Raw genomic sequence first — 23259 nt, forward strand, 5'->3', positions numbered from 1 at the left:
GGAATAGAGAATAGTAGTTCCCTACCTCTGGAATAGAGAATAGTAGTTCCCTACCTCTGGAATAGAGAATAGTAGTTCCCTACCTCTGGAATAGAGAATAGTAGTTCCCTGCCTCTGGAATAGAGAATAGTAGTTTCCTACCTCTGGAATAGAGAATAGTAGTTCCCTACCTCTGGAATAGAGAATAGTAGTTCCCTACCTCTGGAATAGAGAATAGTAGTTCCCTACCTCTGGAATAGTAGTTCCCTACCTCTGGAATAGAGAATAGTAGTTCCCTACCTCTGGAATAGTAGTTCCCTACCTCTGGAATAGAGAATAGTAGTTCCCTACCTCTGGAATAGTAGTTCCCTACCTCTGGAATAGAGAATAGTAGTTCCCTACCTCTGGAATAGTAGTTCCCTACCTCTGGAATAGAGAATAGTAGTTCCCTACCTCTGGAATAGAGAATAGTAGTTCCCTACCCCTGGAATAGAGAATAGTAGTTCCCTACCTCTGGAATAGAGAATAGTAGTTCCCTACCTCTGGAATAGAGAATAGTAGTTCCCTACCTCTGGAATAGAGAATAGTAGTTCCCTACCTCTGGAATAGAGAATAGTAGTTCCCTACCTCTGGAATAGAGAATAGTAGTTCCCTACCTCTGGAATAGAGAATAGTAGTTCCCTACCTCTGGAATAGTAGTTCCCTACCTCTGGAATAGAGAATAGTAGTTCCCTACCTCTGGAATAGAGAATAGTAGTTCCCTACCTCTGGAATAGAGAATAGTAGTTCCCTACCTCTGGAATAGTAGTTCCCTACCTCTGGAATAGAGAATAGTAGTTCCCTACCTCTGGAATAGAGAATAGTAGTTCCCTACCTCTGGAATAGTAGTTCCCTACCTCTGGAATAGAGAATAGTAGTTCCCTACCTCTGGAATAGAGAATAGTAGTTCCCTACCTCTGGAATAGAGAATAGTAGTTCCCTACCTCTGGAATAGAGAATAGTAGTTCCCTACCTCTGGAATAGAGAATAGTAGTTCCCTACCTCTGGAATAGAGAATAGTAGTTCCCTACCTCTGGAATAGAGAATGGTAGTTCCATTTCAGATGCATATTTCTCTTCAGGGTCTTCCAGATCAAGGAATGTATTTGTGAGGACCCTCTAGTCTGGTCCTCTGTATGGACCCAGTTAGTCTGGTCCTCTATATGGACCCAGTTAGTCTGGTCCTCTGTATGGACCCAGTTAGTCTGGTCCTCTGTATGGACCCAGTTAGTCTGGGCCTCTATATGGACCCAGTTAGTCTGGTCCTCTGTATGGACCCAGTTAGTCTGGTCCTCTGTATGGACCCAGTTAGTCTGGGCCTCTATATGGACCCAGTTAGTCTGGGCCTCTATATGGACCCAGTTAGTCTGGTCCTCTATATGGACCCAGTTAGTCTGGTCCTCTATATGGACCCAGTTAGTCTGGGCCTCTATATGGACCCAGTTAGTCTGGGCCTCTGTATGGACCCAGTTAGTCTGGGCCTCTATATGGACCCAGTTAGTCTGGTCCTCTGTATGGACCCAGTTAGTCTGGTCCTCTGTATGGACCCAGTTAGTCTGGGCCTCTATATGGACCCAGTTAGTCTGGGCCTCTATATGGACCCAGTTAGTCTGGTCCTCTATATGGACCCAGTTAGTCTGGTCCTCTATATGGACCCAGTTAGTCTGGGCCTCTATATGGACCCAGTTAGTCTGGGCCTCTATATGGACCCAGTTAGTCTGGTCCTCTATATGGACCCAGTTAGTCTGGTCCTCTGTATGGACTCTCTAGTCTGGTCCTCTATATGGACCCAGTTAGTCTGGTCCTCTATATGGACCCAGTTAGTCTGGTCCTCTGTATGGACTCTCTAGTCTGGTCCTCTATATGGACCCAGTTAGTCTGGTCCTCTGTATGGACCCAGTTAGTCTGGTCCTCTGTATGGACCCAGTTAGTCTGGTCCTCTATATGGACCCAGTTAGTCTGGTCCTCTGTATGGACCCAGTTAGTCTGGTCCTCTGTATGGACCCAGTTAGTCTGGTCCTCTGTATGGACCCAGTTAGTCTGGTCCTCTATATGGACCCAGTTAGTCTGGTCCTCTGTATGGACCCAGTTAGTCTGGTCCTCTGTATGGACCCAGTTAGTCTGGTCCTCTGTATGGACCCAGTTAGTCTGGTCCTCTATATGGACCCAGTTAGTCTGGTCCTCTGTATGGACCCAGTTAGTCTGGTCCTCTGTATGGACCCAGTTAGTCTGGTCCTCTATATGGACCCAGTTAGTCTGGTCCTCTGTATGGACCCAGTTAGTCTGGTCCTCTGTATGGACCCAGTTAGTCTGGTCCTCTATATGGACCCAGTTAGTCTGGTCCTCTGTATGGACCCAGTTAGTCTGGTCCTCTGTATGGACCCAGTTAGTCTGGTCCTCTGTATGGACCCAGTTAGTCTGGTCCTCTATATGGACCCTGTTAATCTGGTCCTCTGTATGGACTTTCTAGTCTGGTCCTCTGTATGGACCCAGTTAGTCTGGTCCTCTATATGGACCCTGTTAGTCTGGTCCTCTCTATGGACCCAGTTAGTCTGGTCCTCTATATGGACCCAGTTAGTCTGGTCCTCTGTATGGACTCTCTAGTCTGGTCCTCTATATGGACCCAGTTAGTCTGGTCCTCTATATGGACCCAGTTAGTCTGGTCCTCTATATGGACCCAGTTAGTCTGGTCCTCTATATGGACCCAGTTAGTCTGGTCCTCTGTATGGACTCTCTAGTCTGGTCCTCTATATGGACCCAGTTAGTCTGGTCCTCTGTATGGACTCTCTAGTCTGGTCCTCTGTATGGACCCAGTTAGTCTGGTCCTCTGTATGGACCCAGTTAGTCTGGTCCTCTGTATGGACCCAGTTAGTCTGGTCCTCTGTATGGACCCAGTTAGTCTGGTCCTCTGTATGGACCCAGTTAGTCTGGTCCTCTGTATGGACCCAGTTAGTCTGGTCCTCTGTATGGACTCTCTAGTCTGGTCCTCTTTATTTGTGGGGACCCTGTTAGTCTGGTCCTCTATATGGACCCAGTTAGTCTGGTCCTCTGTATGGACTCTCTAGTCTGGTCCTCTTTATTTGTGGGGACCCTGTTAGTCTGGTCCTCTGTATGGACCCAGTTAGTCTGGTCCTCTGTATGGACCCAGTTAGTCTGGTCCTCTGTATGGACTCTCTAGTCTGGTCCTCTATATGGACCCAGTTAGTCTGGGCCTCTATATGGACCCAGTTAGTCTGGTCCTCTATATGGACCCAGTTAGTCTGGTCCTCTGTATGGACCCAGTTAGTCTGGTCCTCTGTATGGACTCTCTAGTCTGGTCCTCTATATGGACCCAGTTAGTCTGGTCCTCTATATGGACCCAGTTAGTCTGGTCCTCTATATGGACCCAGTTAGTCTGGTCCTCTGTATGGACCCAGTTAGTCTGGTCCTCTGTATGGACCCAGTTAGTCTGGTCCTCTATATGGACCCAGTTAGTCTGGTCCTCTGTATGGACCCAGTTAGTCTGGTCCTCTGTATGGACCCAGTTAGTCTGGTCCTCTATATGGACCCAGTTAGTCTGGTCCTCTGTATGGACCCTGTTAGTCTGGTCCTCTGTATGGACCCAGTTAGTCTGGTCCTCTGTATGGACTCTCTAGTCTGGTCCTCTTTATTTGTGGGGACCCAGTTAGTCTGGTCCTCTTTATTTGTGGGGACCCTGTTAGTCTGGTCCTCTTTATTTGTGGGGACCCTGTTAGTCTGGTCCTCTTCATTTGTGGGGACCCTGTTAGTCTGGTCCTCTTTATTTGTGGGGACCCTGTTAGTCTGGTCCTCTGTATGGACTCTCTAGTCTGGTCCTCTTTATGGACCCAGTTAGTCTGGTCCTCTTTATTTGTGGGGACCCTGTTAGTCTGGTCCTCTGTATGGACTCTCTAGTCTGGTCCTCTTTATTTGTGGGGACCCTGTTAGTCTCTACAGTAAAATGTTTCGATGTCTGAAGAGCAGTAGGTCACCTTGGTTTCAGTCCTTAACTGCTCCTTTCCCCCTCTCCCTCCCTCAGGCGTGTACAGAGATGGTGATGCCGCTCTGCACTGACGGGGTGCAGGACATGTTTGAGCCCCAGGACTGGAACTTCCAGGCCTTCTCAGATGAGTGTCACTCCCTGTTCGGGGTGCGTCCACGGCCTGACTGGGCAGACACCGTTTACGGAGGACTGGACATCGCTTCTCACAGTAACATCATCTTCAGGTAAACTAACAGCTGCTGATTTTACTGAGTGAGGGACAGAAGATTTACCTGTGACCGTGTAACTAGAGATTGCGACTGGAATTGTTCCCGGACACGTCAATCTAACTTGGACCATGGCTAAGTACAGCCCTCGCCATGTGTTATTTACCATAATTAACAGGTTCTCATGTCTTATAGCTTAAATAATACACTGTTACCCAGAGGTTCAGCCATCTTAATTAATACACTGTTACCCAATAGAGGTTCAGCCATCATAAATAATACACTGTTACCCAGAGGTTCAGCCATCTTAAATAATACACTGTTACCCAATAGAGGTTCAGCCATCTTAAATAATACACTGTTACCCAATAGAGGTTCAGCCATCTTAAATAATACACTGTTACCCAGAGGTTCAGCCATCTTAAATAATACACTGTTACCCAATAGAGGTTCAGCCATCTTAAATAATACACTGTTACCCAATAGAGGTTCAGCCATCTTAAATAATACACTGTTACCCAATAGAGGTTCAGCCATCTTAAATAATACACTGTTACCCAGAGGTTCAGCCATCTTAAATAATACACTGTTACCCAATAGAGGTTCAGCCATCTTAAATAATACACTGTTACCCAATAGAGGTTCAGCCATCTTAAATAATACACTGTTACCCAGAGGTTCAGCCATCTTAAATAATACACTGTTACCCAATAGAGGTTCAGCCATCTTCATTAATACACTGTTACCCAATAGAGGTTCAGCCATCTTAAATAATACACTGTTACCCAATAGAGGTTCAGCCATCTTAAATAATACACTGTTACCCAATAGAAGTTCAGCCATCTTAAATAATACACTGTTACCCAGAGGTTCAGCCATCTTAAATAATACACTGTTACCCAATAGAGGTTCAGCCATCTTAAATAATACACTGTTACCCAATAGAGGTTCAGCCATCTTCATTAATACACTGTTACCCAATAGAGGTTCAGCCATCTTAAATAATACACTGTTACCCAATAGAGGTTCAGCCATCTTAAATAATACACTGTTACCCAATAGAGGTTCAGCCATCTTCATTAATACACTGTTACCCAATAGAGGTTCAGCCATCTTAAATAATACACTGTTACCCAATAGAGGTTCAGCCATCTTAAATAATACACTGTTACCCAGAGGTTCAGCCATCTTAAATAATACACTGTTACCCAGAGGTTCAGCCATCTTAAATAATACCACTGTTACCCAGAGGTTCAGCCATCTTAAATAATACACTGTTATCCAATAGAGGTTCAGCCATCTTAAATAATACACTGTTACCCAATAGAGGTTCAGCCATCTTAATTAACACACTGTTACCCAGAGGTTCAGCCATCTTAATTAATACACTGTTACCCAGAGGTTCAGCCATCTTAAATAATACACTGTTACCCAATAGAGGTTCAGCCATCTTAAATAATACACTGTTACTGTCACGTCCTGACCAGTATAAGGTTAATTGGTATTGTAGTTTGGTCAGGGCGTGGCAGAGGGTATTCGTTTTATGTGGTTCGGGGTGGTGTGTTTTGTTGAAGGGGCATTTGGTTTAAGTATTCCGGGGGTTTTGGGCACTGTTTGGTTTTCAGGTATTCTATGATTTTGTCTAGTATGTCTGTTTCTATGTTTGGTTAGTTGGGGTTGGGACTCTCAGTTGAAGGCAGGTGTTGTCTATCTGCCTTTGATTGAGAGTCCCATATATGAGGGTGTGTTTGTGTTTGTTATTTGTGGGTGATTATTCTGTGTTTAGCCTTGTGCCTTACCAGAATGTTTTTGTTGATCGTTCGTTCTTTGTTATTTTGGTGTTCATTTTGTATTTATTAAAAAGCAAGATGAGCATACACATACCTGCTGCGTTTTGGTCCTCCATTTCCAACGACAACCGTGACAGAACCACCCACCAACTATGGACCAAGCAGCAGAAGAAGGAGCAGAGGGACTTCGAGTTGGACTGGCGGGAGAAGTGGACCTGGGAGGAAGTACTGGACAGGGCCGGACCTTGGCACCAGGCTGGGGATTATCGCCGCCCGCAGTGGGAAATTGAGGCAGCCAAGGCAGAGAGGCGGAGGTACGAGGCCATGTACGCGCTGAGGGTGAAGCACGAGAGGCACCCCCAAGAATTCTTGGGGGGGGCACACGGGTAGTTTGGCTAGGCCTAGGAAGAGCCGTAAGCCAGCTACCCGTGGTTATATGGAGGAGCGTATGGGGTGGAGAGCGCCATGTTTCGCTGAGGAGCGCACTATCTCACCCATACGCACGCACAGTCCGGTGAGCGTTGTTCCAGCCCCTCGCAGGTGCCGTGCTAGAGCGGGCATCCAGCCTGGTAGGAGGATGCCTGCGCAGCGCATCTGGTCGCCGGTACGCCTCCGAGGACCAGGCTACCCAACTCCCGCTCTACGCACGGCTACCATCAGGCCCCTGCACAGTCCAGTCTGCCCTGTACAAGCACCCCGCTCGTACAGGGCTACTAGTTCCATCCAGCCAAGACGGGTTGTGTGCAGGAGGTAAGATCAAGACCGACTGTGCGCCTCCATAGCCCTGGGTTTCCAGCTCCTGTCTCTCGTGCGGACCCGGAAGTGCGTCAACCCAGTCCGACTCGTCCTGTTCCCGCTCCCCGCACTAGCCTGGAGGTGCGTGTTCCCAATCTGGTACGCCCAGTACCCGCTCCCCGCACCAGGCTTCAAGTGCGTAAACCCAGCCACGCCAGTCAACAGTCACCGGAGCTGCCCGCCAGTCAACAGTTGTCATCAGAGCTGCCCGCCAGTCAACAGTCGTCATCAGAGCTGCCCGCCAGTCAACAGTTGTCATCAGAGCTGCCCGCCAGTCAACAGTTGTCATCAGAGCTGCCCGCCAGTCAACAGTCGTCATCAGAGCTGCCCGCCAGTCAACAGTCGTCATCAGAGCTGCCCGCCAGTCAACAGTCGTCATCAGAGCTGCCCGCCAGTCAACAGTCGTCATCAGAGCTGCCCGCCAGTCAACAGTCGTCATCAGAGCTGCCCGCCAGTCAACAGTCGTCATCAGAGCTGCCCGCCAGTCAACAGTCGTCATCAGAGCTGCCCGCCAGTCAACAGTCGTCATCAGAGCTGCCCGCCAGTCAACAGTCGTCATCAGAGCTGCCCGCCAGTCAACAGTCGTCATCAGAGCTGCCCGCCAGTCAACAGTCGTCATCAGAGCTGCCCGCCAGTCAACAGTCGTCATCAGAGCTGCCCGCCAGTCAACAGTCGCCGGAGTGGCCAGACTGCCCTGAACTGCCGGAGTGGCCAGACTGCCCTGAACTGCCAGAGTGGCCAGACTGCCCTGAACTGCCGGAGTGGCCAGACTGCCCTGAACTGCCGGAGTGGCCAGACTGCCCTGAACTGCCGGAGTGGCCAGACTGCCCCGACTGTCCCGAGTTGCCAGACTGCCCCGACTGTCCCGAGTTGCCAGACTGCCCCGACTGTCCCGAGTTGCCAGACTGCCCCGACTGTCCCGAGTTGCCAGACTGCCCCGACTGTCCCGAGTTGCCAGACTGCCCCGACTGTCCCGAGTTGCCAGACTGCCCCGACAGCCTGGAACGGCCTGAGCCGGAGCCACCTCCAGAGATAGGTGGGTTGGGGAGGGGGGGTGTAGCACAGTGCCGTCGTTGACGGCAGCCACCCTCCCTTCCCTCCCTTTAGTAAGGGGGAATTTTTCTTTTTGGTGTTGCTTGGGGTTATTTTTGTTAAGGTGCTGTTGGGGTTAGCACCTTTAAGGGGGGGGTACTGTCACGTCCTGACCAGTATAAGGTTAAATGGTATTGTAGTTTGGTCAGGACGTGGCAGAGGGTATTCGTTTTATGTGGTTCGGGGTGGTGTGTTTTGTTGAAGGGGCATTTGGTTTAAGTATTCCGGGGTTTTTGGGCACTGTTTGGTTTTCAGGTATTCTATGATTTTGTCTAGTATGTCTGTTTCTATGTTTGGTTAGTTGGGGTTGGGACTCTCAGTTGAAGGCAGGTGTTGTCTATCTGCCTTTGATTGAGAGTCCCATATATGAGGGTGTGTTTGTTATTTGTGGGTGATTATTCTGTGTTTAGCCTTGTGCCTTACCAGACTGTTTTTGTTGATCGTTCGTTCTTTGTTATTTTGGTGTTCATTTTGTATTTATTAAAAAGCAAGATGAGCATACACATACCTGCTGCGTTTTGGTCCTCCATTTCCAACGACAACCGTGACAGTTACTCAATAGAGGTTCAGCCATCTTAATTAATACACTGTTACCCAATAAAGGTTCAGCCATCTTAAATAATACACTGTTACCCAATAGAGCTTCAGCCATCTTAATTAATACACTATTACCCAATAAAGGTTCAGCCATCTTAAATAATACACTGTTACCCAATAGAGGTTCAGCCATCTTAAATAATACCCTGCTGTTCTCTGGATCCAGGATGCTGATTGGACAAGCAGCATTCCAAGCCGTGCTGTTTTGGCCGTTACAGGCACACTATGCCTGCAGACAGTTTCCATCTGAAAATGATCACTGCGCCTCCATAAGAATATCATGGTCATAGATGTGATAAAGGAGTCAGTGGAACGCGACGTTCCATTGACCCAGACGTTCCATTGACCCAGACGTTCCGTTGACCAGACGTTCCGTTGACCAGACGTTCCGTTGACCCAGACGTTCCGTGTTGACCCAGACGTTCCGTGTTGACCCAGACGTTCCGTGTTGACCCAGACGTTCCGTGTTGACCCAGACGTTCCGTTGACCCAGACGTTCCGTTGACCAGACGTTCCGTTGACCCAGACGTTCCGTTGACCCAGACGTTCCGTTGACCAGACGTTCCGTTGACCCAGACGTTCCGTTGACCCAGACGTTCCGTTGACCAGACGTTCCGTTGACCAGATTGGCTCACATTCAACAAATCTGATCTAACAAAGTGGATATTCGTCAAATGCTACATGATTTGTGTAGTGTAACAGGCCCACAATATGGTTACTGAAGTCCGATTTGGATATACAGTTGAAGTCGGAAGTTTACATACACTTTGGTTGGAGTCATTAAAACTTGTTTTTCAACCACTCCACAAATTTCTTGTTAACAAACTATAGTTTTGTCAAGTCAGTTAGGACATCTACTTTGTGCATGACACAAGTAATTTTTCCAACAATTGTTTACAGACTGATTATTTCACTTATAATTCACTGTATCACAATTCCAGTGGGTCAGAAGTTTACATACACTAAGTTGACTGCCTTTAAACAGCTTGGAAAATTCCAGAAAATGATGTCATGGCTTTAGAAGCTTCTGACAAGCTAATTGACATCATTTGAGTCATTTGGAGGTGTACCTGTGGATGTATTTCAAGGCCTGCCTTCAAACTCAGTGCCTCTTTGATTGACATCATGGGAAAATCAAAAGAAATCAGCCACGATATCAGAAAAAAATTGTAGAACTCCACAAGTCTGGTTTATCCTTGGGAGCAATTTCCAAACGCCTGAAGGTACCACGTTCATCTGTACAAACAATAGTACGCAAGTATAAACACGATGGGACCAAACAGCCGTCATACCGCTCAGGAAGGAGACACGTTCTGTCTCCTAGAGATGAACGTACTTTGGTGCGAAAAGTGCAAATCAATCCCAGAACAACAGCAAAGGACCTTGTGAAGATGCTGGAGGAAACAGGTACAAAATGATCTATATCCACAGTAAAACGAGTCCTATATCGACATAACCTGAAAAGCCCGTCAGCAAGGAAGAAGCCACTGCTCCAAAACCGCCATAAAAAGCCAGACTACGGTTTGCAACTGCACATGGGGACAAAAATCTTACTTTTTGGAGAAATGTCCTCTGGTCTGATGAAACAAAAATAGAACTGTTTGGTCATAATGACCATCGTTATGTTTGGAGGAAAAAGGGGGAGGCTTGCAAGCCGAAGAACACCATCCCAACCGTGAAGCACGAGGGTGGCAGCATCATGTTGTGGGGGTGCTTTGCTGCAGGAGGACTGGGGCACTTCACAAACTAGATGGCATCATGAGAGGGGACAATTATGTGGATATATTGAAGAAACATCTCAAGACATCAGTCAGGAAGTTAAAGCTTGGTCGCAAATGGGTCTTCCAAATGGACAATGACCCCAAGCATACTTCCAAAGTTGTGGCAAAATGGCTTAAGGACAACAAAGTCAAGGTATTGGAGTGGCCATCACAAAGGCCTGACCTCAATCCCATAGAAAATTTGTGGGCAGAACTGAAAAAGTGTGTGTGAGCAAGGAGGCATACAAACCTGACTCAGTTACACCAGCTCTGTCAGGAGGAATGGGCCAAAATCCGCCCAACTTATTGTGGGAAGCTTGTGGAAGGCTACCCGAAACGTTTGACCCAAGTTAAACAATTTAAAGGCAATGCTACCAAATACTAATTGAGTGTATGAAAACTTCTGACCCACTGGGAATGTGATGAAAGAAATAAAAGCTGAAATAAATAATTCTCTCTACTATTATTCTGACATTTCACATTCTTATAATAAAGTGGTGATCCTAACTGACCTAAGACAGGGAATTCTTACTAGGATTAAATGTCAGGAATTGTGAAACTGAGTTTAAATGTATTTGGCTAAGGTGTATGTAAACTTCCGACTTCAACTGTATTTGCTGCATAACATCCCTTTTCAGGTTTCGAATCAAATCAAATCAAATTGTATTAGTCACATGCGCTGAATGCAACAGGTGTAGAGCTTACAGTGAAATGCTTACCTACAAGCCTTTAACCAACAATGCAGTTAAAAAAAAAAATAAGAATAAGAGATAAAAGTAACAAGTAATTAAAGAGCAGCAGTGAAATAACAATAGCGATACTATATACAGGGGAAGTGGCTGCTAAATGCTATCTCCCATTCGTGTAAGCTGGTTAGCATAGCTAGCATACAGAAATCAGTGTTGGTAGTCAAAGTCGTTTTTGAACTGTAATACAGTTGATTTGTGACGATGACATAAATGTGTTGGGGTTGACATCCATACAAACATTATACTCAGATTTTTACCTCAACATAATGTGAAATATACATATACACAATATTCTAATTATAGGCTAATTTGGCTGGGGTGGGGGGGGGGGCAATAAGGAGATTCGGTATCATTCCCCCACAGTATCTTTCCCCCCCATGCGTTTCCATGGCAATTCCATTGTTTTGGTTGAGTTTGATTTAACGAATCTACAGTATGTTGCTGTCTGTGGTTTTTACTATCTCTTGTATTTATCTCAACTCACACATTATTTCCCCAGGCTTCCAGTCTATCATTTAGTTTGTTACAGCGGGGGTTGATTTAAGCCTATCATTTAGTCTGGTACAGGGGGAGTTAATTTAAGCCTAGCATTTAGTCTGGTACAGCGGGGGTTAATATAAGCCTCACTGTCTGCCTGTCTGACCTCGGGAAACAATGTTTAACTTTTGAATTATCAATATCCGTACCATACATAGAATGAATGGTTCCCCAGACACGACAACTTTTTCCGAGCCAGTCGAAATCACACATCATCGTCATTATCGCGGACATATCCAAGTAAATGCAATAGAAAAAAAGGCTCAAAGAAAGGAAAATGCACTAGTGTCCTGTAATTCCAGGTTCAATGTTTGACGTGACTGAGTTAGCTGAGCTAGCTGAGTTAGCTGAGCTAGCTGAGTTAGCTGAGCTAGCTGAGTTAGCTGAGCTAGCTGAGTTAGCTGAGTTAGCTGAGCTAGCTGAGTTAGCTGAGCTAGCTAGCAGGTGACTAGAACGTTATCCAGCCTGAATAGCGACCATTTTGTTTAGAACCGACGACCAAGCCTTTTGCATAGCAACTATTTTAACATAATGAATGACTGGCAGGCGTCTGTAGCAACATGACCAAAATAACTAACAACCAGAGTTTTGTCCAGACTATATCTTCTGGTGGAAGAATTACATTGTATGAATTTACTTATCAAAATAACTTTTAAATTAAAATATCAAATTTATTGTTATTTTAATATGTTGGCAACAGTTTTAGGCACACGTCGGGCCGAACGTTTAAGGCTATCACGTCGGGTCGAAGAACGGCATTTTCCTGTGACTGCTGTATCATGAATACACTGCCTCTTACCTGTGACTGTATTCATGCTGCAGCACTGCCTCTTACCTGTGACTGTATTCACGATTCAGCACTGCCTCTTACCTGTGACTGTATTCATGCTGCAGCACTGCCTCTTACCTGTGACTGTATTCATGCTGCAGCACTGCCTCTTACCTGTGACTGTATTCATGCTGCAGCACTGCCTCTTACCTGTGACTGTATTCACGATTCAGCACTGCCTCTTACCTGTGACTGTATTCACGATACAGCACTGCCTCTTACCTGTGACTGTATTCACGATACAGCACTGTCTCTTACCTGTGACTGTATTCACGATTCAGCACTGCCTCTTACCTGTGACTGTATTCACGATACAGCACTGCCTCTTACCTGTGACTGTATTCATGCTGCAGCACTGCCTCTTACCTGTGACTGTATTCATGCTGCAGCACTGCCTCTTACCTGTGACTGTATTCATGCTGCAGCACTGCCTCTTACCTGTGACTGTATTCATGATTCAGCACTGCCTCTTGTGCCTTATTGCTTAAATAGAGGTTAATCCATTTGATGTTATTCTATGTTAACTTTCTCTGCTTCACCTGCTTCACCTTTTGATCCTCCTTCCTTAAAAAAAGGTAATATAATGTGATTGATTGATCCCTCTCCTCTAAACTCTTACAGTAACGGTGGACTGGACCCGTGGTCAAGTGGCGGGGTGACCCGAAACATCTCGGACTCGTTGGTTGCCATAGTGATACCTGACGGAGCTCACCACCTGGACCTACGCTACAACAACGAGTATGACCCTCACACCGTTCTCTCAGCCCGCGTCCTGGAGGTGAAATACTTCAAACTGTGGATCACACAGGCCAGGAAACTACAAATACCAGGTTAAATCACTCTGAACAACAACTACCAAGCTAAATCACTCTGGATTACAACTCCCAGGTTAAATCACTCTGAACTACAACTCTCATGCTAAGTCACTCTGAACTACAACTCCCAGGTTAAATCACTCTGAACTACAACTACCGAGCTAAATCACTCTGAACTACAACTCCCAGGTTAAATCACTCTAAACTACAACTACCCAGCTATATCACTCTGGATTACAACTCCCAGGTTAAATCACTCTGAACTACAACTGCCAGGCAAAATCACTCTGAACTACAACTACCAGGCTAAATCATTCTGAACTACAACTACCAAGCGAAATCACTCTGAACTACAACTCTCATGCTAAGTCACTCTGAACTACAACTCCCAGGTTAAATCACTCTGAACTACAATTGCTAAATCAAACAGAACTAAAACTGCCAGACTAAATCACTCTGAACTTAAACACCCAGGGTCGGCCTGAAATTTCACCCTATTCCCTATATAGTGCACTACTTTTATCCAGGACCCCTAGGACTCTGGTCAGAAGTAGGGCACGAGATGCAGCCCCAGCCTCTCAAACTACCTGAAGCTAAAAGACCAGAGCATATAACATGTGGCTTTGTTGCAATGCCCACTCTAGCATACTACTAAAAAGGGAGCAATGTATTGAATGTGTATTCTAAGTGATATGCTAGTGTGGACGTTGAAACTAAGCCAATGTTTGCATCCCAAAAGTTACCCTATTCCCTATATAGTGCACTACTTTTGACCAGAGGCCCCTATGGACCCTCTTTTTTAAAAGGAGTTCACTATGTAGGGAATAGGATGCCATATAATACTCTACCACCAGAATGTACTGATGTATTTTCAGTGGAATATTGTTTTCAGATGTGATGAGTTTAAGGAAGAACTACTTGCACCAATAATCAGGTTTAGTTAAGTAGCTATTTCAATGTTGATGTATTGATTCCAATGATTGGTTACAGTGTTTTCTGTTTCATGACAAAGTCTTTTTTTTTTTACGAGTGGCAGAAAGGGCTAGAATATCAAATTTAAAACTAAAGAAATATTTTCTTTAATTTGAAAATTAAAGACATTTTCACATAACACCAGATTCAGTTACAGTATTTATGAATTGTGTTTAATTGAAGTTTGATAGCTTACACAAACTGTATATCAGAACAACACTTGTGTTTATTGGATAATTAGTACAGAAAATATTTATTTAACAACTCTCGTTAAGTGTTTACAATTCTTTTTAATTTACCATTTCTGTTAAACTAGAATTAGCATTAGTCAGTGATTCTAAAGGTTTTTCAAACAAACAATTGATAACATTCACTTGTAGTTTACAGTTTTTATACTACGGCATGAGTTGTATTTGGTCCAGGAATTGACCCATATTTAACAACAATGGCAGCAGAAGGGCTGGACCCAGCAGTGTCTCTCAATGTAGTGTTACCATGATTCATTGACTTTAATGGCTATGGCTGTTAATCAATATCCCTTTAATGTCTTACTGCTATTGCCATGTGTTGTGCCCAGATTAAAAGCAATTTTACTTTGATGCTGTTTCTGTCTATCTTGGCAACTCTAAACTCACGAACGGAATACTCGCTAAATAAATCATGTGTGTACTACATTGAACATTCGAAAGATATGGATATTTGATGGACGAGTCATTGGCGTAACAATTATTCATGTGTAGACGTGCTGAAACATCAGAGGGCTACTTCTATAATCTATATATTCATCCCGTCTCGCTGAGCGTTCCCCGTCATTCTGAGCGTTCCCCGTCACGCTGAGCGTTCCCCGTCGTTCCCCGTCACTCTGAGCGTTCCCCGTCGTTCCCCGTCACACTGAGCGTTCCCCGTCACACTGAGCGTTCTCCGTCACGCTGAGCGTTCCCCGTGACTCTGAGCGTTCCCCGTCACGCTGAGCGTTCCCCGTCACGCTGAGCGTTCCCCGTCACGCTGAGCGTTCCCCGTCACGCTGAGCGTTCCCCGTCGTTCCCCGTCACGCTGAGCGTTCCCCGTCACTGAGCGTTCCCCGTCACTGAGCGTTCCCCGTCACTGAGCGTTCCCCGTCACTCTGAGCGTTCCCCGTCGTTCCCCGTCACGCTGAGCGTTCCCCGTCACGCTGAGCGTTCTCCGTCAGGCTGAGCGTTCTCCGTCAGGCTGAGCGTTCCCCGTCACGCTGAGCGTTCCCCGTCACGCTGAGCGTTCCCCGTCAGGCTGAGCGTTCTCCGTCAGGCTGAGCGTTCTCCGTCACGCTGAGCGTTCCCCGTCACGCTGAGCGTTCCCCGTCACTCTGAGCGTTCCCCGTCGTTCCCCGTCACGCTGAGCGTTCCCCGTCACTGAGCGTTCCCCGTCACTGAGCGTTCCCCGTCACTCTGAGCGTTCCCCGTCGTTCCCCGTCACGCTGAGCGTTCCCCGTCACGCTGAGCGTTCCCCGTCACGCTGAGCGTTCTCCGTCAGGCTGAGCGTTCTCCGTCAGGCTGAGCGTTCTCCGTCAGGCTGAGCGTTCCCCGTCACTCCGAGCGTTCCCCGTCACTCCGAGCGTTCCCCGTCACTCTGAGCGTTCCCCGTCACACTGAGCGTTCCCCGTCGTTCCCCGTCACGCTGAGCGTTCCCCGTCACGCTGCTCGTTCCCCGTCACACTGAGCGTTCCCCATCACTCTGAGCGTTCCCCGTGACTCTGAGCGTTCCCCGTCACGCTGAGCGTTCTCCGTCAGGCTGAGTGTTCTCCGTCAGGCTGAGCGTTCTCCGTCAGGCTGAGCGTTCCCCGTCACGCTGAGCGTTCCCCGTCACTGAGCGTTCCCCGTCACTCTGAGCGTTCCCCGTCACTCTGAGCGTTCCCCGTCACTCCGAGCGTTCCCCGTCACTCCGAGCGTTCCCCGTCACGCTGAGCGTTCCCCGTCGTTCCCCGTCGCGCTGAGCGTTCCCCGTCGCGCTGAGCGTTCCCCGTCACTCTGAGCGTTCCCCGTCACTCTGAGCGTTCCCCGTCACTCTGAGCATTCCCGTCACGCTGAGCGTTCCCCGTCGTTCCCCATCGCGCTGAGCGTTCCCCGTCACTCTGAGCGTTCCCCGTCACTCTGAGCGTTCCCCGTCACACTGAGCGTTCCCCGTCGTTCCCCGTCACACTGAGCGTTCCCCATCACTCTGAGCGTTCCCCGTCAGGCTGAGCGTTCCCCGTCACTCTGAGCGTTCCCCGTCACGCTGAGCGTTCCCCGTCACACTGAGCGTTCTCCGTCAGGCTGAGCGTTCTCCGTCAGGCTGAGCGTTCCCCGTCACTCTGAGCGTTCCCCGTCACTCTGAGCGTTTCCCGTCACTCTGAGCGTTCCCCGTCACGCTGAGCGTTCCCCGTCACACTGAGCGTTCCCCCGTCACACTGAGCGTTCCCCGTCACTCTGAGCGTTCCCCGTCACGCTGAGCGTTCCCCGTCGTTCCCCGTCACACTGAGCGTTCCCCGTCATGCTGAGCGTTCCCCGTCGTTCCCCGTCACGCTGAGCGTTCCCCGTCGTTCCCCGTCACGCTGAGCGTTCCCCGTCACGCTGAGCGTTCCCCGTCGTTCCCCGTCACGCTGAGCGTTCCCCGTCACGCTGAGCAAGGCTTCATTATACACTTAGTAGACAAAACATTAAGGACACCTGCTCTTTCCATGACATACTGACCAGGTAAATCCAGGTTATGATCTCTTATTGATGTCACTTGTTAAATCCACTTCAATCAGTGTAGATGAGGGGGAGGAGACAGGTTAAAGAAGGATTTTTAAACCTTGAGACCATTGAGACATGGATTGTGTCTGTGTGCCATTCAGAGGGTGAATGAACAAGACATAAATATTGAAGTGCCTTTGAACGGGGTGTGGTAGTAGGTACCAGGCACACCGGTTTATGTTAAGAACTGCAACGCTGCTGGGTTTTTCACACTCAACAGTTTCATGTTGAATGGTCCTCCACCCAAAGGACATCCAGCCAACTTGACACAACTGTGGGAAGCATTGGAGTCAACATGGGCCCAGCGCCCCTGTGAAACCGGCTTTCAACACCTCGTAGAGTCCATGCCATGACGAATTTAGGTTGTTCTGAGGGCAAAAAAGGGGGGGGTGCAACTCAATATTAGGAAAGTGTTCCTAATGTTTTGTTCACTCAGTGTATATATTCATTCTGTTGCCAATCACCACAGTAGCATGTGGTTGTGATTTAATAACAAAAAGCATAGAAAGCCAAATCGGAGGAGACCAATAACGGCGCTGGTGGGAGGGGATAGAGGTTGGTGGGGTAAATCCACAGGCTTGCGTCCCATTTGGCACCATATTGCCTATATATATATATATAGTGCACTACGTTTAGACCAGGACTCAAGTTGTGCACTATATAATAGGCAATAGGGTACCATTTGGGATGCAAGGGATTGAAGTGTTGACCCTTACCCCATGCGGACCAGCTTGTGGGATTCCCCCTGGAACAGATTCATACAGCTGGGAACCTCAAAGCTTTTTAAATTGCTGTACCTAGACGGGCCATGGTCCCCCGTCAGTTTACCCCTGCTAGCAATATTATTACTACTACACATGGGGGGCCAGAGAGGGTGGGAAGGAGGGAGGGAGGGCCAGAGAGGGTGGGAAGGAGGGAGGGCCAGGGTGGGAAGGATGGAGGGCCAGGGTGGGAAGGAGGGAGGGCCAGGGTGGGAAGGAGGGAGGGCCAGGGTGGGAAGGATGGAGGGCCAGGGTGGGAAGGAGGGAGGGCCAGGGTGGGAAGGAGGGAGGGCCAGGGTGGGAAGGATGGAGGGCCAGGGTGGGAAGGAGGGAGGGCCAGGGTGGGAAGGAGGGAGGGCCAGGGTGGGAAGGAGGGAGGGCCTTGGTAGGAAGGAGGGAGGGAAGGCTAGGGTGGGAAGGAAGGAGGGAGGGCCTTGGTTTGCAGGAGGGAGGGAGGGCTAGGGTGGGAGGGAGGGCCATGGTAGGTAGGTAGGAGGGAGGGAGGGAGGGCTAGGGTGGGAGGGAGGGAGGGAGGGAGGGCTAGGGTGGGAAGGAGGGAGGGAGGGAGGGCTAGGGTGGGAAGGAGGGAGGGAGGGAAGGGGGGGGGTGGAGTGGTTGTATGAGGGAGGTGGGGGGGGGGGGTAATGGGAGAGGAGATGAAGGAGAAAAGGAGGGAGGGAGGGGAGGGATGGTTAGGATAGAGGCAGGGGTACGGAGGGAGGGGAGGGATGGTTAGGAGAGAGGCAGGGGTATGGAGGGAGGGGAGGGATGGTTAGGAGAGAGGCAGGGGTACGGAGGGAGGGGAGGGATGGTTAGGAGAGAGGCAGGGGTACGGAGGGAGGGCAGGGATGGTTAGGAGAGAGGCAGGGGTACGGAGGGAGGGCAGGGATGGTTGGGAGAGAGGCAGGGGTACGGAGGGAGGGGAGGACAGAGGGAGGGAGGACAGAGGGAGGGGAGGACAGAGGGAGGGAAGGAGAGTTGATGGGTTTTTGTGGTTCACAGTAAAGTCACTGCTCTCAGAATCGTGTAGATTTGATGACTACATTATCACACACAACTCTTCAGACCTTTATAGTTGAGAACATTTGTCAACATTCACAGCGACAGCAATATCAGTGGTAATGACTTGGTTTTCATTTGGAGTCCTCTTTTTGTGATGGTTTTCTACATCATTTAGTTGGAAAATTATCCTGAACTTGTCAGTTATTGTGGTGTTGTATAAGGAGGGTTCATGTATTGTGCTGTATGCTGAATACAACAGGTGTAGACCTTACAGTGAAATGCTGAATACAACAGGTGTAGTAGACCTTACAGTGAAATGCTGAATACAACAGGTGTAGACCTTACAGTGAAATGCTGAATACAACAGGTGTAGTAGACCTTACAGTGAAATGCTGAATACAACAGGTGTAGACCTTTACAGTAAAATGCTGACTTACAAGCCCTTAACCAACAATACAGTTTTAAGAAAAATACACAAAAAAATAAAGACATAAAAGTAACAAATAATTCAAGAGCAGCAGTAAAATAACAATGTGGAGGCTATATACAGGGGGTACCGGTACAGAGTCAATGTGGAGGCTATATACAGTTGGTACCGGTACAGAGTCAATGTGGAGGCTATATACAGGGGGTACCGGTACAGAGTCAATGTGGAGGCTATATACAGGGGGTACCGGTACAGAGTCAATGTGGAGGCTATATACAGGGGGTACCGGTACAGAGTCAATGTGGAGGCTATATACAGGGGGTACCGGTACAGAGTCAATGTGGAGGCTATATACAGGGGGTACCGGTACAGAGTCAATGTGGAGGCTATATACAGGGGGTACCGGTACAGAGTCAATGTGGAGGCTATATACAGGGGGTACCGGTACAGAGTCAATGTGGAGGCTATATACAGGGGGTACCGGTACAGAGTCAATGTGGAGGCTATATACAGGGGGTACCAGTACAGAGTCAATGTGGAGGCTATATACAGGGGGTACCGGTACAGAGTCAATGTGGAGGCTATATACAGGGGGTACCGGTACAGAGTCAATGTGGAGGCTATATACATGGGGTACCGGTACAGAGTCAATGTGGAGGCTATATACAGGGGGTACCGGTACAGAGTCAATGTGGAGGCTATATACAGGGGGTACCAGTACAGAGTCAATGTGGAGGCTATATACAGGGGGTACCGGTACAGAGTCAATGTGGAGGCTATATACATGGGGTACCGGTACAGAGTCAATGTGGAGGCTATATACAGGGGGTACCGGTACAGAGTCAATGTGCGTGATTACCGGTTAGTCGAGGTAATTGAGGTAATATGTACATGTAGGTAGAGTTATTAAAGTGACTATGCATAGATAATAACAGAGAGTAGCAGCAGCGTAAAGGGAGGGGGGGAATGCAAATAGTCTGGGTAGCCATGTGATTACCTGTTCAGGAGTCTTATGGCTTGGGGGGTAGAAGCTGTTTAGAAACCTCTTGGACCTAGACTTGATGCTCTGGTACCGCTTGCCGTGCGGTAGCTGAGAGAACAGTCTATGACTAGGGTGGCTGGAGTCTTTGACAATTTTTACGACCTTCCTCTGACACCGCCTTGTGAGGTCCTGGATGGCAGCAAGCTTGGCCCCAGTGATGTACTGGGCTGTACGCACTACCCACTACCCTCGGGCCGAGCAGTTGCCATACCAGGCAGTGATGCAACCAGTCAGGATGCTCTCGATGGTGCAGCTGTAGAACCTTTTGAGGATCTCAGGACCCATGCCAAATCTTTTCAGTCTCCTGAGGGGGAATAGGCATTGTCGTGCCCTCTTCACAACTGTCTTGGTGTGCTTGGACCATGTTAGTTTGTTGGTGATGTGGACACCAAGGAACTTGAAGCTTTCAACCTGCTCCACTACAGCCCCGTCGATGAGAATGGGGGCGTGCTCGGGTCCTCCTTTTTCCAGTCGTCCACAATCATCTCCTTAGTCTTGATCACGTTGAGGGAGAGGTTGTTGTCCTGGCACCACACGGCCAAAACATCAGCTATGTGGGTGTCGGCTAACACCGGTTAACGCTTGTTCTGATTGGATCTAGGCCTTTGTCTCACCTGTCCGACTATCAGAGGTCCCTTAGGTAAAAAAACCTCCTCAGTCTTTCTTCGACATGGTTTGCTACATTATTTAGTTGGAATATATTGGTGAGAGTGTAGAGCTTGATATTGAGTATGTTGTTTATCAGTGTATTGGTAGACAGTATGTTGTTTATCAGTGTATTGGTAGACAGTATGTTGTTTATCAGTGTATTGGTAGACAGTATGTTGTTTATCAGTGTATTGGTAGACAGTATGTTGTTTATCAGTGTATTGGTAGACAGTATGTTGTTTATCAGTGTATTGATAGACAGTATGTTGTTTATCAGTGTATTGGTAGACAGTATGTTGTTTATCAGTGTATTGGTAGACAGTGTGTTGTTTATCAGTGTATTGGTAGACAGTATGTTGTTTATCAGTGTATTGGTAGACAGTATGTTGTTTATCAGTGTATTGATAGACAGTGTGTTGTTTATCAGTGTATTGGTAGACAGTGTGTTGTTTATCAGTGTATTGATAGACAGTGTGTTGTTTATCAGTGTATTGGTAGACAGTATGTTGTTTATCAGTGTATTGGTAGACAGTGTGTTGTTTATCAGTGTATTGGTAGACAGTATGTTGTTTATCAGTGTATTGGTAGACAGTGTGTTGTTTATCAGTGTATTGGTAGACAGTATGTTGTTTATCAGTGTATTGGTAGACAGTATGTTGTTTATCAGTGTATTGGTAGACAGTGTGTTGTTTATCAGTGTATTGGTAGACAGTATGTTGTTTATCAGTGTATTGATAGACAGTGTGTTGTTTATCAGTGTATTGGTAGACAGTATGTTGTTTATCAGTGTATTGGTAGACAGTATGTTGTTTATCAGTGTATTGGTAGACAGTATGTTGTTTATCAGTGTATTGGTAGACAGTATGTTGTTTATCAGTGTATTGATAGACAGTATGTTGTTTATCAGTGTATTGATAGACAGTGTGTTGTTTATCAGTGTATTGGTAGACAGTATGTTGTTTATCAGTGTATTGGTAGACAGTATGTTGTTTATCAGTGTATTGATAGACAGTGTGTTGTTTATCAGTGTATTGGTAGACAGTATGTTGTTTATCAGTGTATTGGTAGACAGTATGTTGTTTATCAGTGTATTGGTAGACAGTATGTTGTTTATCAGTGTATTGGTAGACAGTATGTTGTTTATCAGTGTATTGATAGACAGTATGTTGTTTATCAGTGTATTGATAGACAGTGTGTTGTTTATCAGTGTATTGGTAGACAGTATGTTGTTTATCAGTGTATTGGTAGACAGTATGTTGTTTATCAGTGTATTGGTAGACAGTATGTTGTTTATCAGTGTATTGGTAGACAGTATGTTGTTTATCAGTGTATTGGTAGACAGTATGTTGTTTATCAGTGTATTGGTAGACAGTATGTTGTTTATCAGTGTATTGGTAGACAGTATGTTGTTTATCAGGTCAGTGTATCGGTAGACAGTGTGTTGTTTATCAGTGTATTGATAGACACAAAGCCAGACTTCCATGCCATTTTGTCCAGATCTCAGAGGTTCCTCCCTGGTATAGAAACCCTCAGAAATAATCTAACCACAGGCGAGGAGGTCCCCTAGCTAACAGATCCTTAGCTTTTCCTCCTCTGAACAGCAACTCCCAGTCATTAATTTGGGCTGACCCTGTTCTGTTGCCCACTGACACTCCCATCAATCAACTGTGTTCTCAGTGTGGGCCTGACCTTTGGGCTCTGAGTGTGTCATAGAGCAGGCAGGGACCACCCACTACTGGGAGGAGATTAGGGCTCTGGGTGTCGCATCCCATCGCCCTGAGGAGGGCTGGGTGGGGAGGGGGACAGGGTGGGTACCTGGGGGATATTGTTGGGTGGGGGGGGGGGGGGGGGGGGGGGGGCGTTGCTGAGTAAGTACATTCCAATGGAAGAGGAGGGTGTGATGGCCGATGTTTAACAATATCCAAACAATATGGGAACTGTGTACTTGGGAAAGAAAATATTCTTGCTCACCAGTGGGCTAGTTAGTAGCAATGGATGGGACACAGAAAAGGGTTTAATTAATCCACCAAAAAAATGTTCACCAGTTGTCAGTTTTATTCACAGGGTTTGGCCTGGGGTAGGTTTGTTTTGGTAGATTTTTCTATGTTATTACATATTACTGCTGTTCCTATGTCAAATCAAATCAAATGTTATTGGTCACATACACATGGTTAGCAGATGTTAATGCAAGTGTAGTGAAATGCTTGTGCTTCTAGTACCGACAATGCAGTAATATCTAACAATTTCACAACAACTACCTTATACACACAAGTGTAAAAGGATGGAATAAGAATATGTACATATAAATATATGGCTGAGCGATGGCCGAGCGGCATAGGCAAGATGCAGTAGATGGTATAAAATACAGTATATACATATGAGATGAGTAATGTAAGATATGTAAACATTATTAATGTGGCATTATTTAAAGTGACTAGTGGTCCATTTATTAAAGGGGCCAATGATTTGA

At 47.1% G+C, this 23259-nt stretch overlaps 1 protein-coding gene across 2 annotated transcripts in view; it reads left to right on the plus strand.

Moving 5' to 3' along the window:
• Window positions 1-14758, plus strand: part of prcp (prolylcarboxypeptidase (angiotensinase C)) — a 55062-nt gene extending 40304 nt beyond the window's left edge. For both annotated transcript variants that reach the window (XM_045704146.2, XM_082966828.1), the window contains 2 exons: window positions 4054-4241; window positions 12994-14758. In XM_045704146.2, the coding sequence (XP_045560102.1) occupies window positions 4054-4241; window positions 12994-13207 (402 nt within the window). In that variant the 3' untranslated portion in view covers window positions 13208-14758. The remainder of the gene's footprint in view (window positions 1-4053; window positions 4242-12993) is intronic.
• Window positions 14759-23259: the final 8501 nt, after the last annotated feature.

This window comes from Salmo salar, chromosome 20, assembly GCF_965601325.2.
Source record: "Salmo salar chromosome 20, fSalSal1, whole genome shotgun sequence".
Classification (NCBI taxonomy): domain Eukaryota; kingdom Metazoa; phylum Chordata; class Actinopteri; order Salmoniformes; family Salmonidae; genus Salmo; species Salmo salar.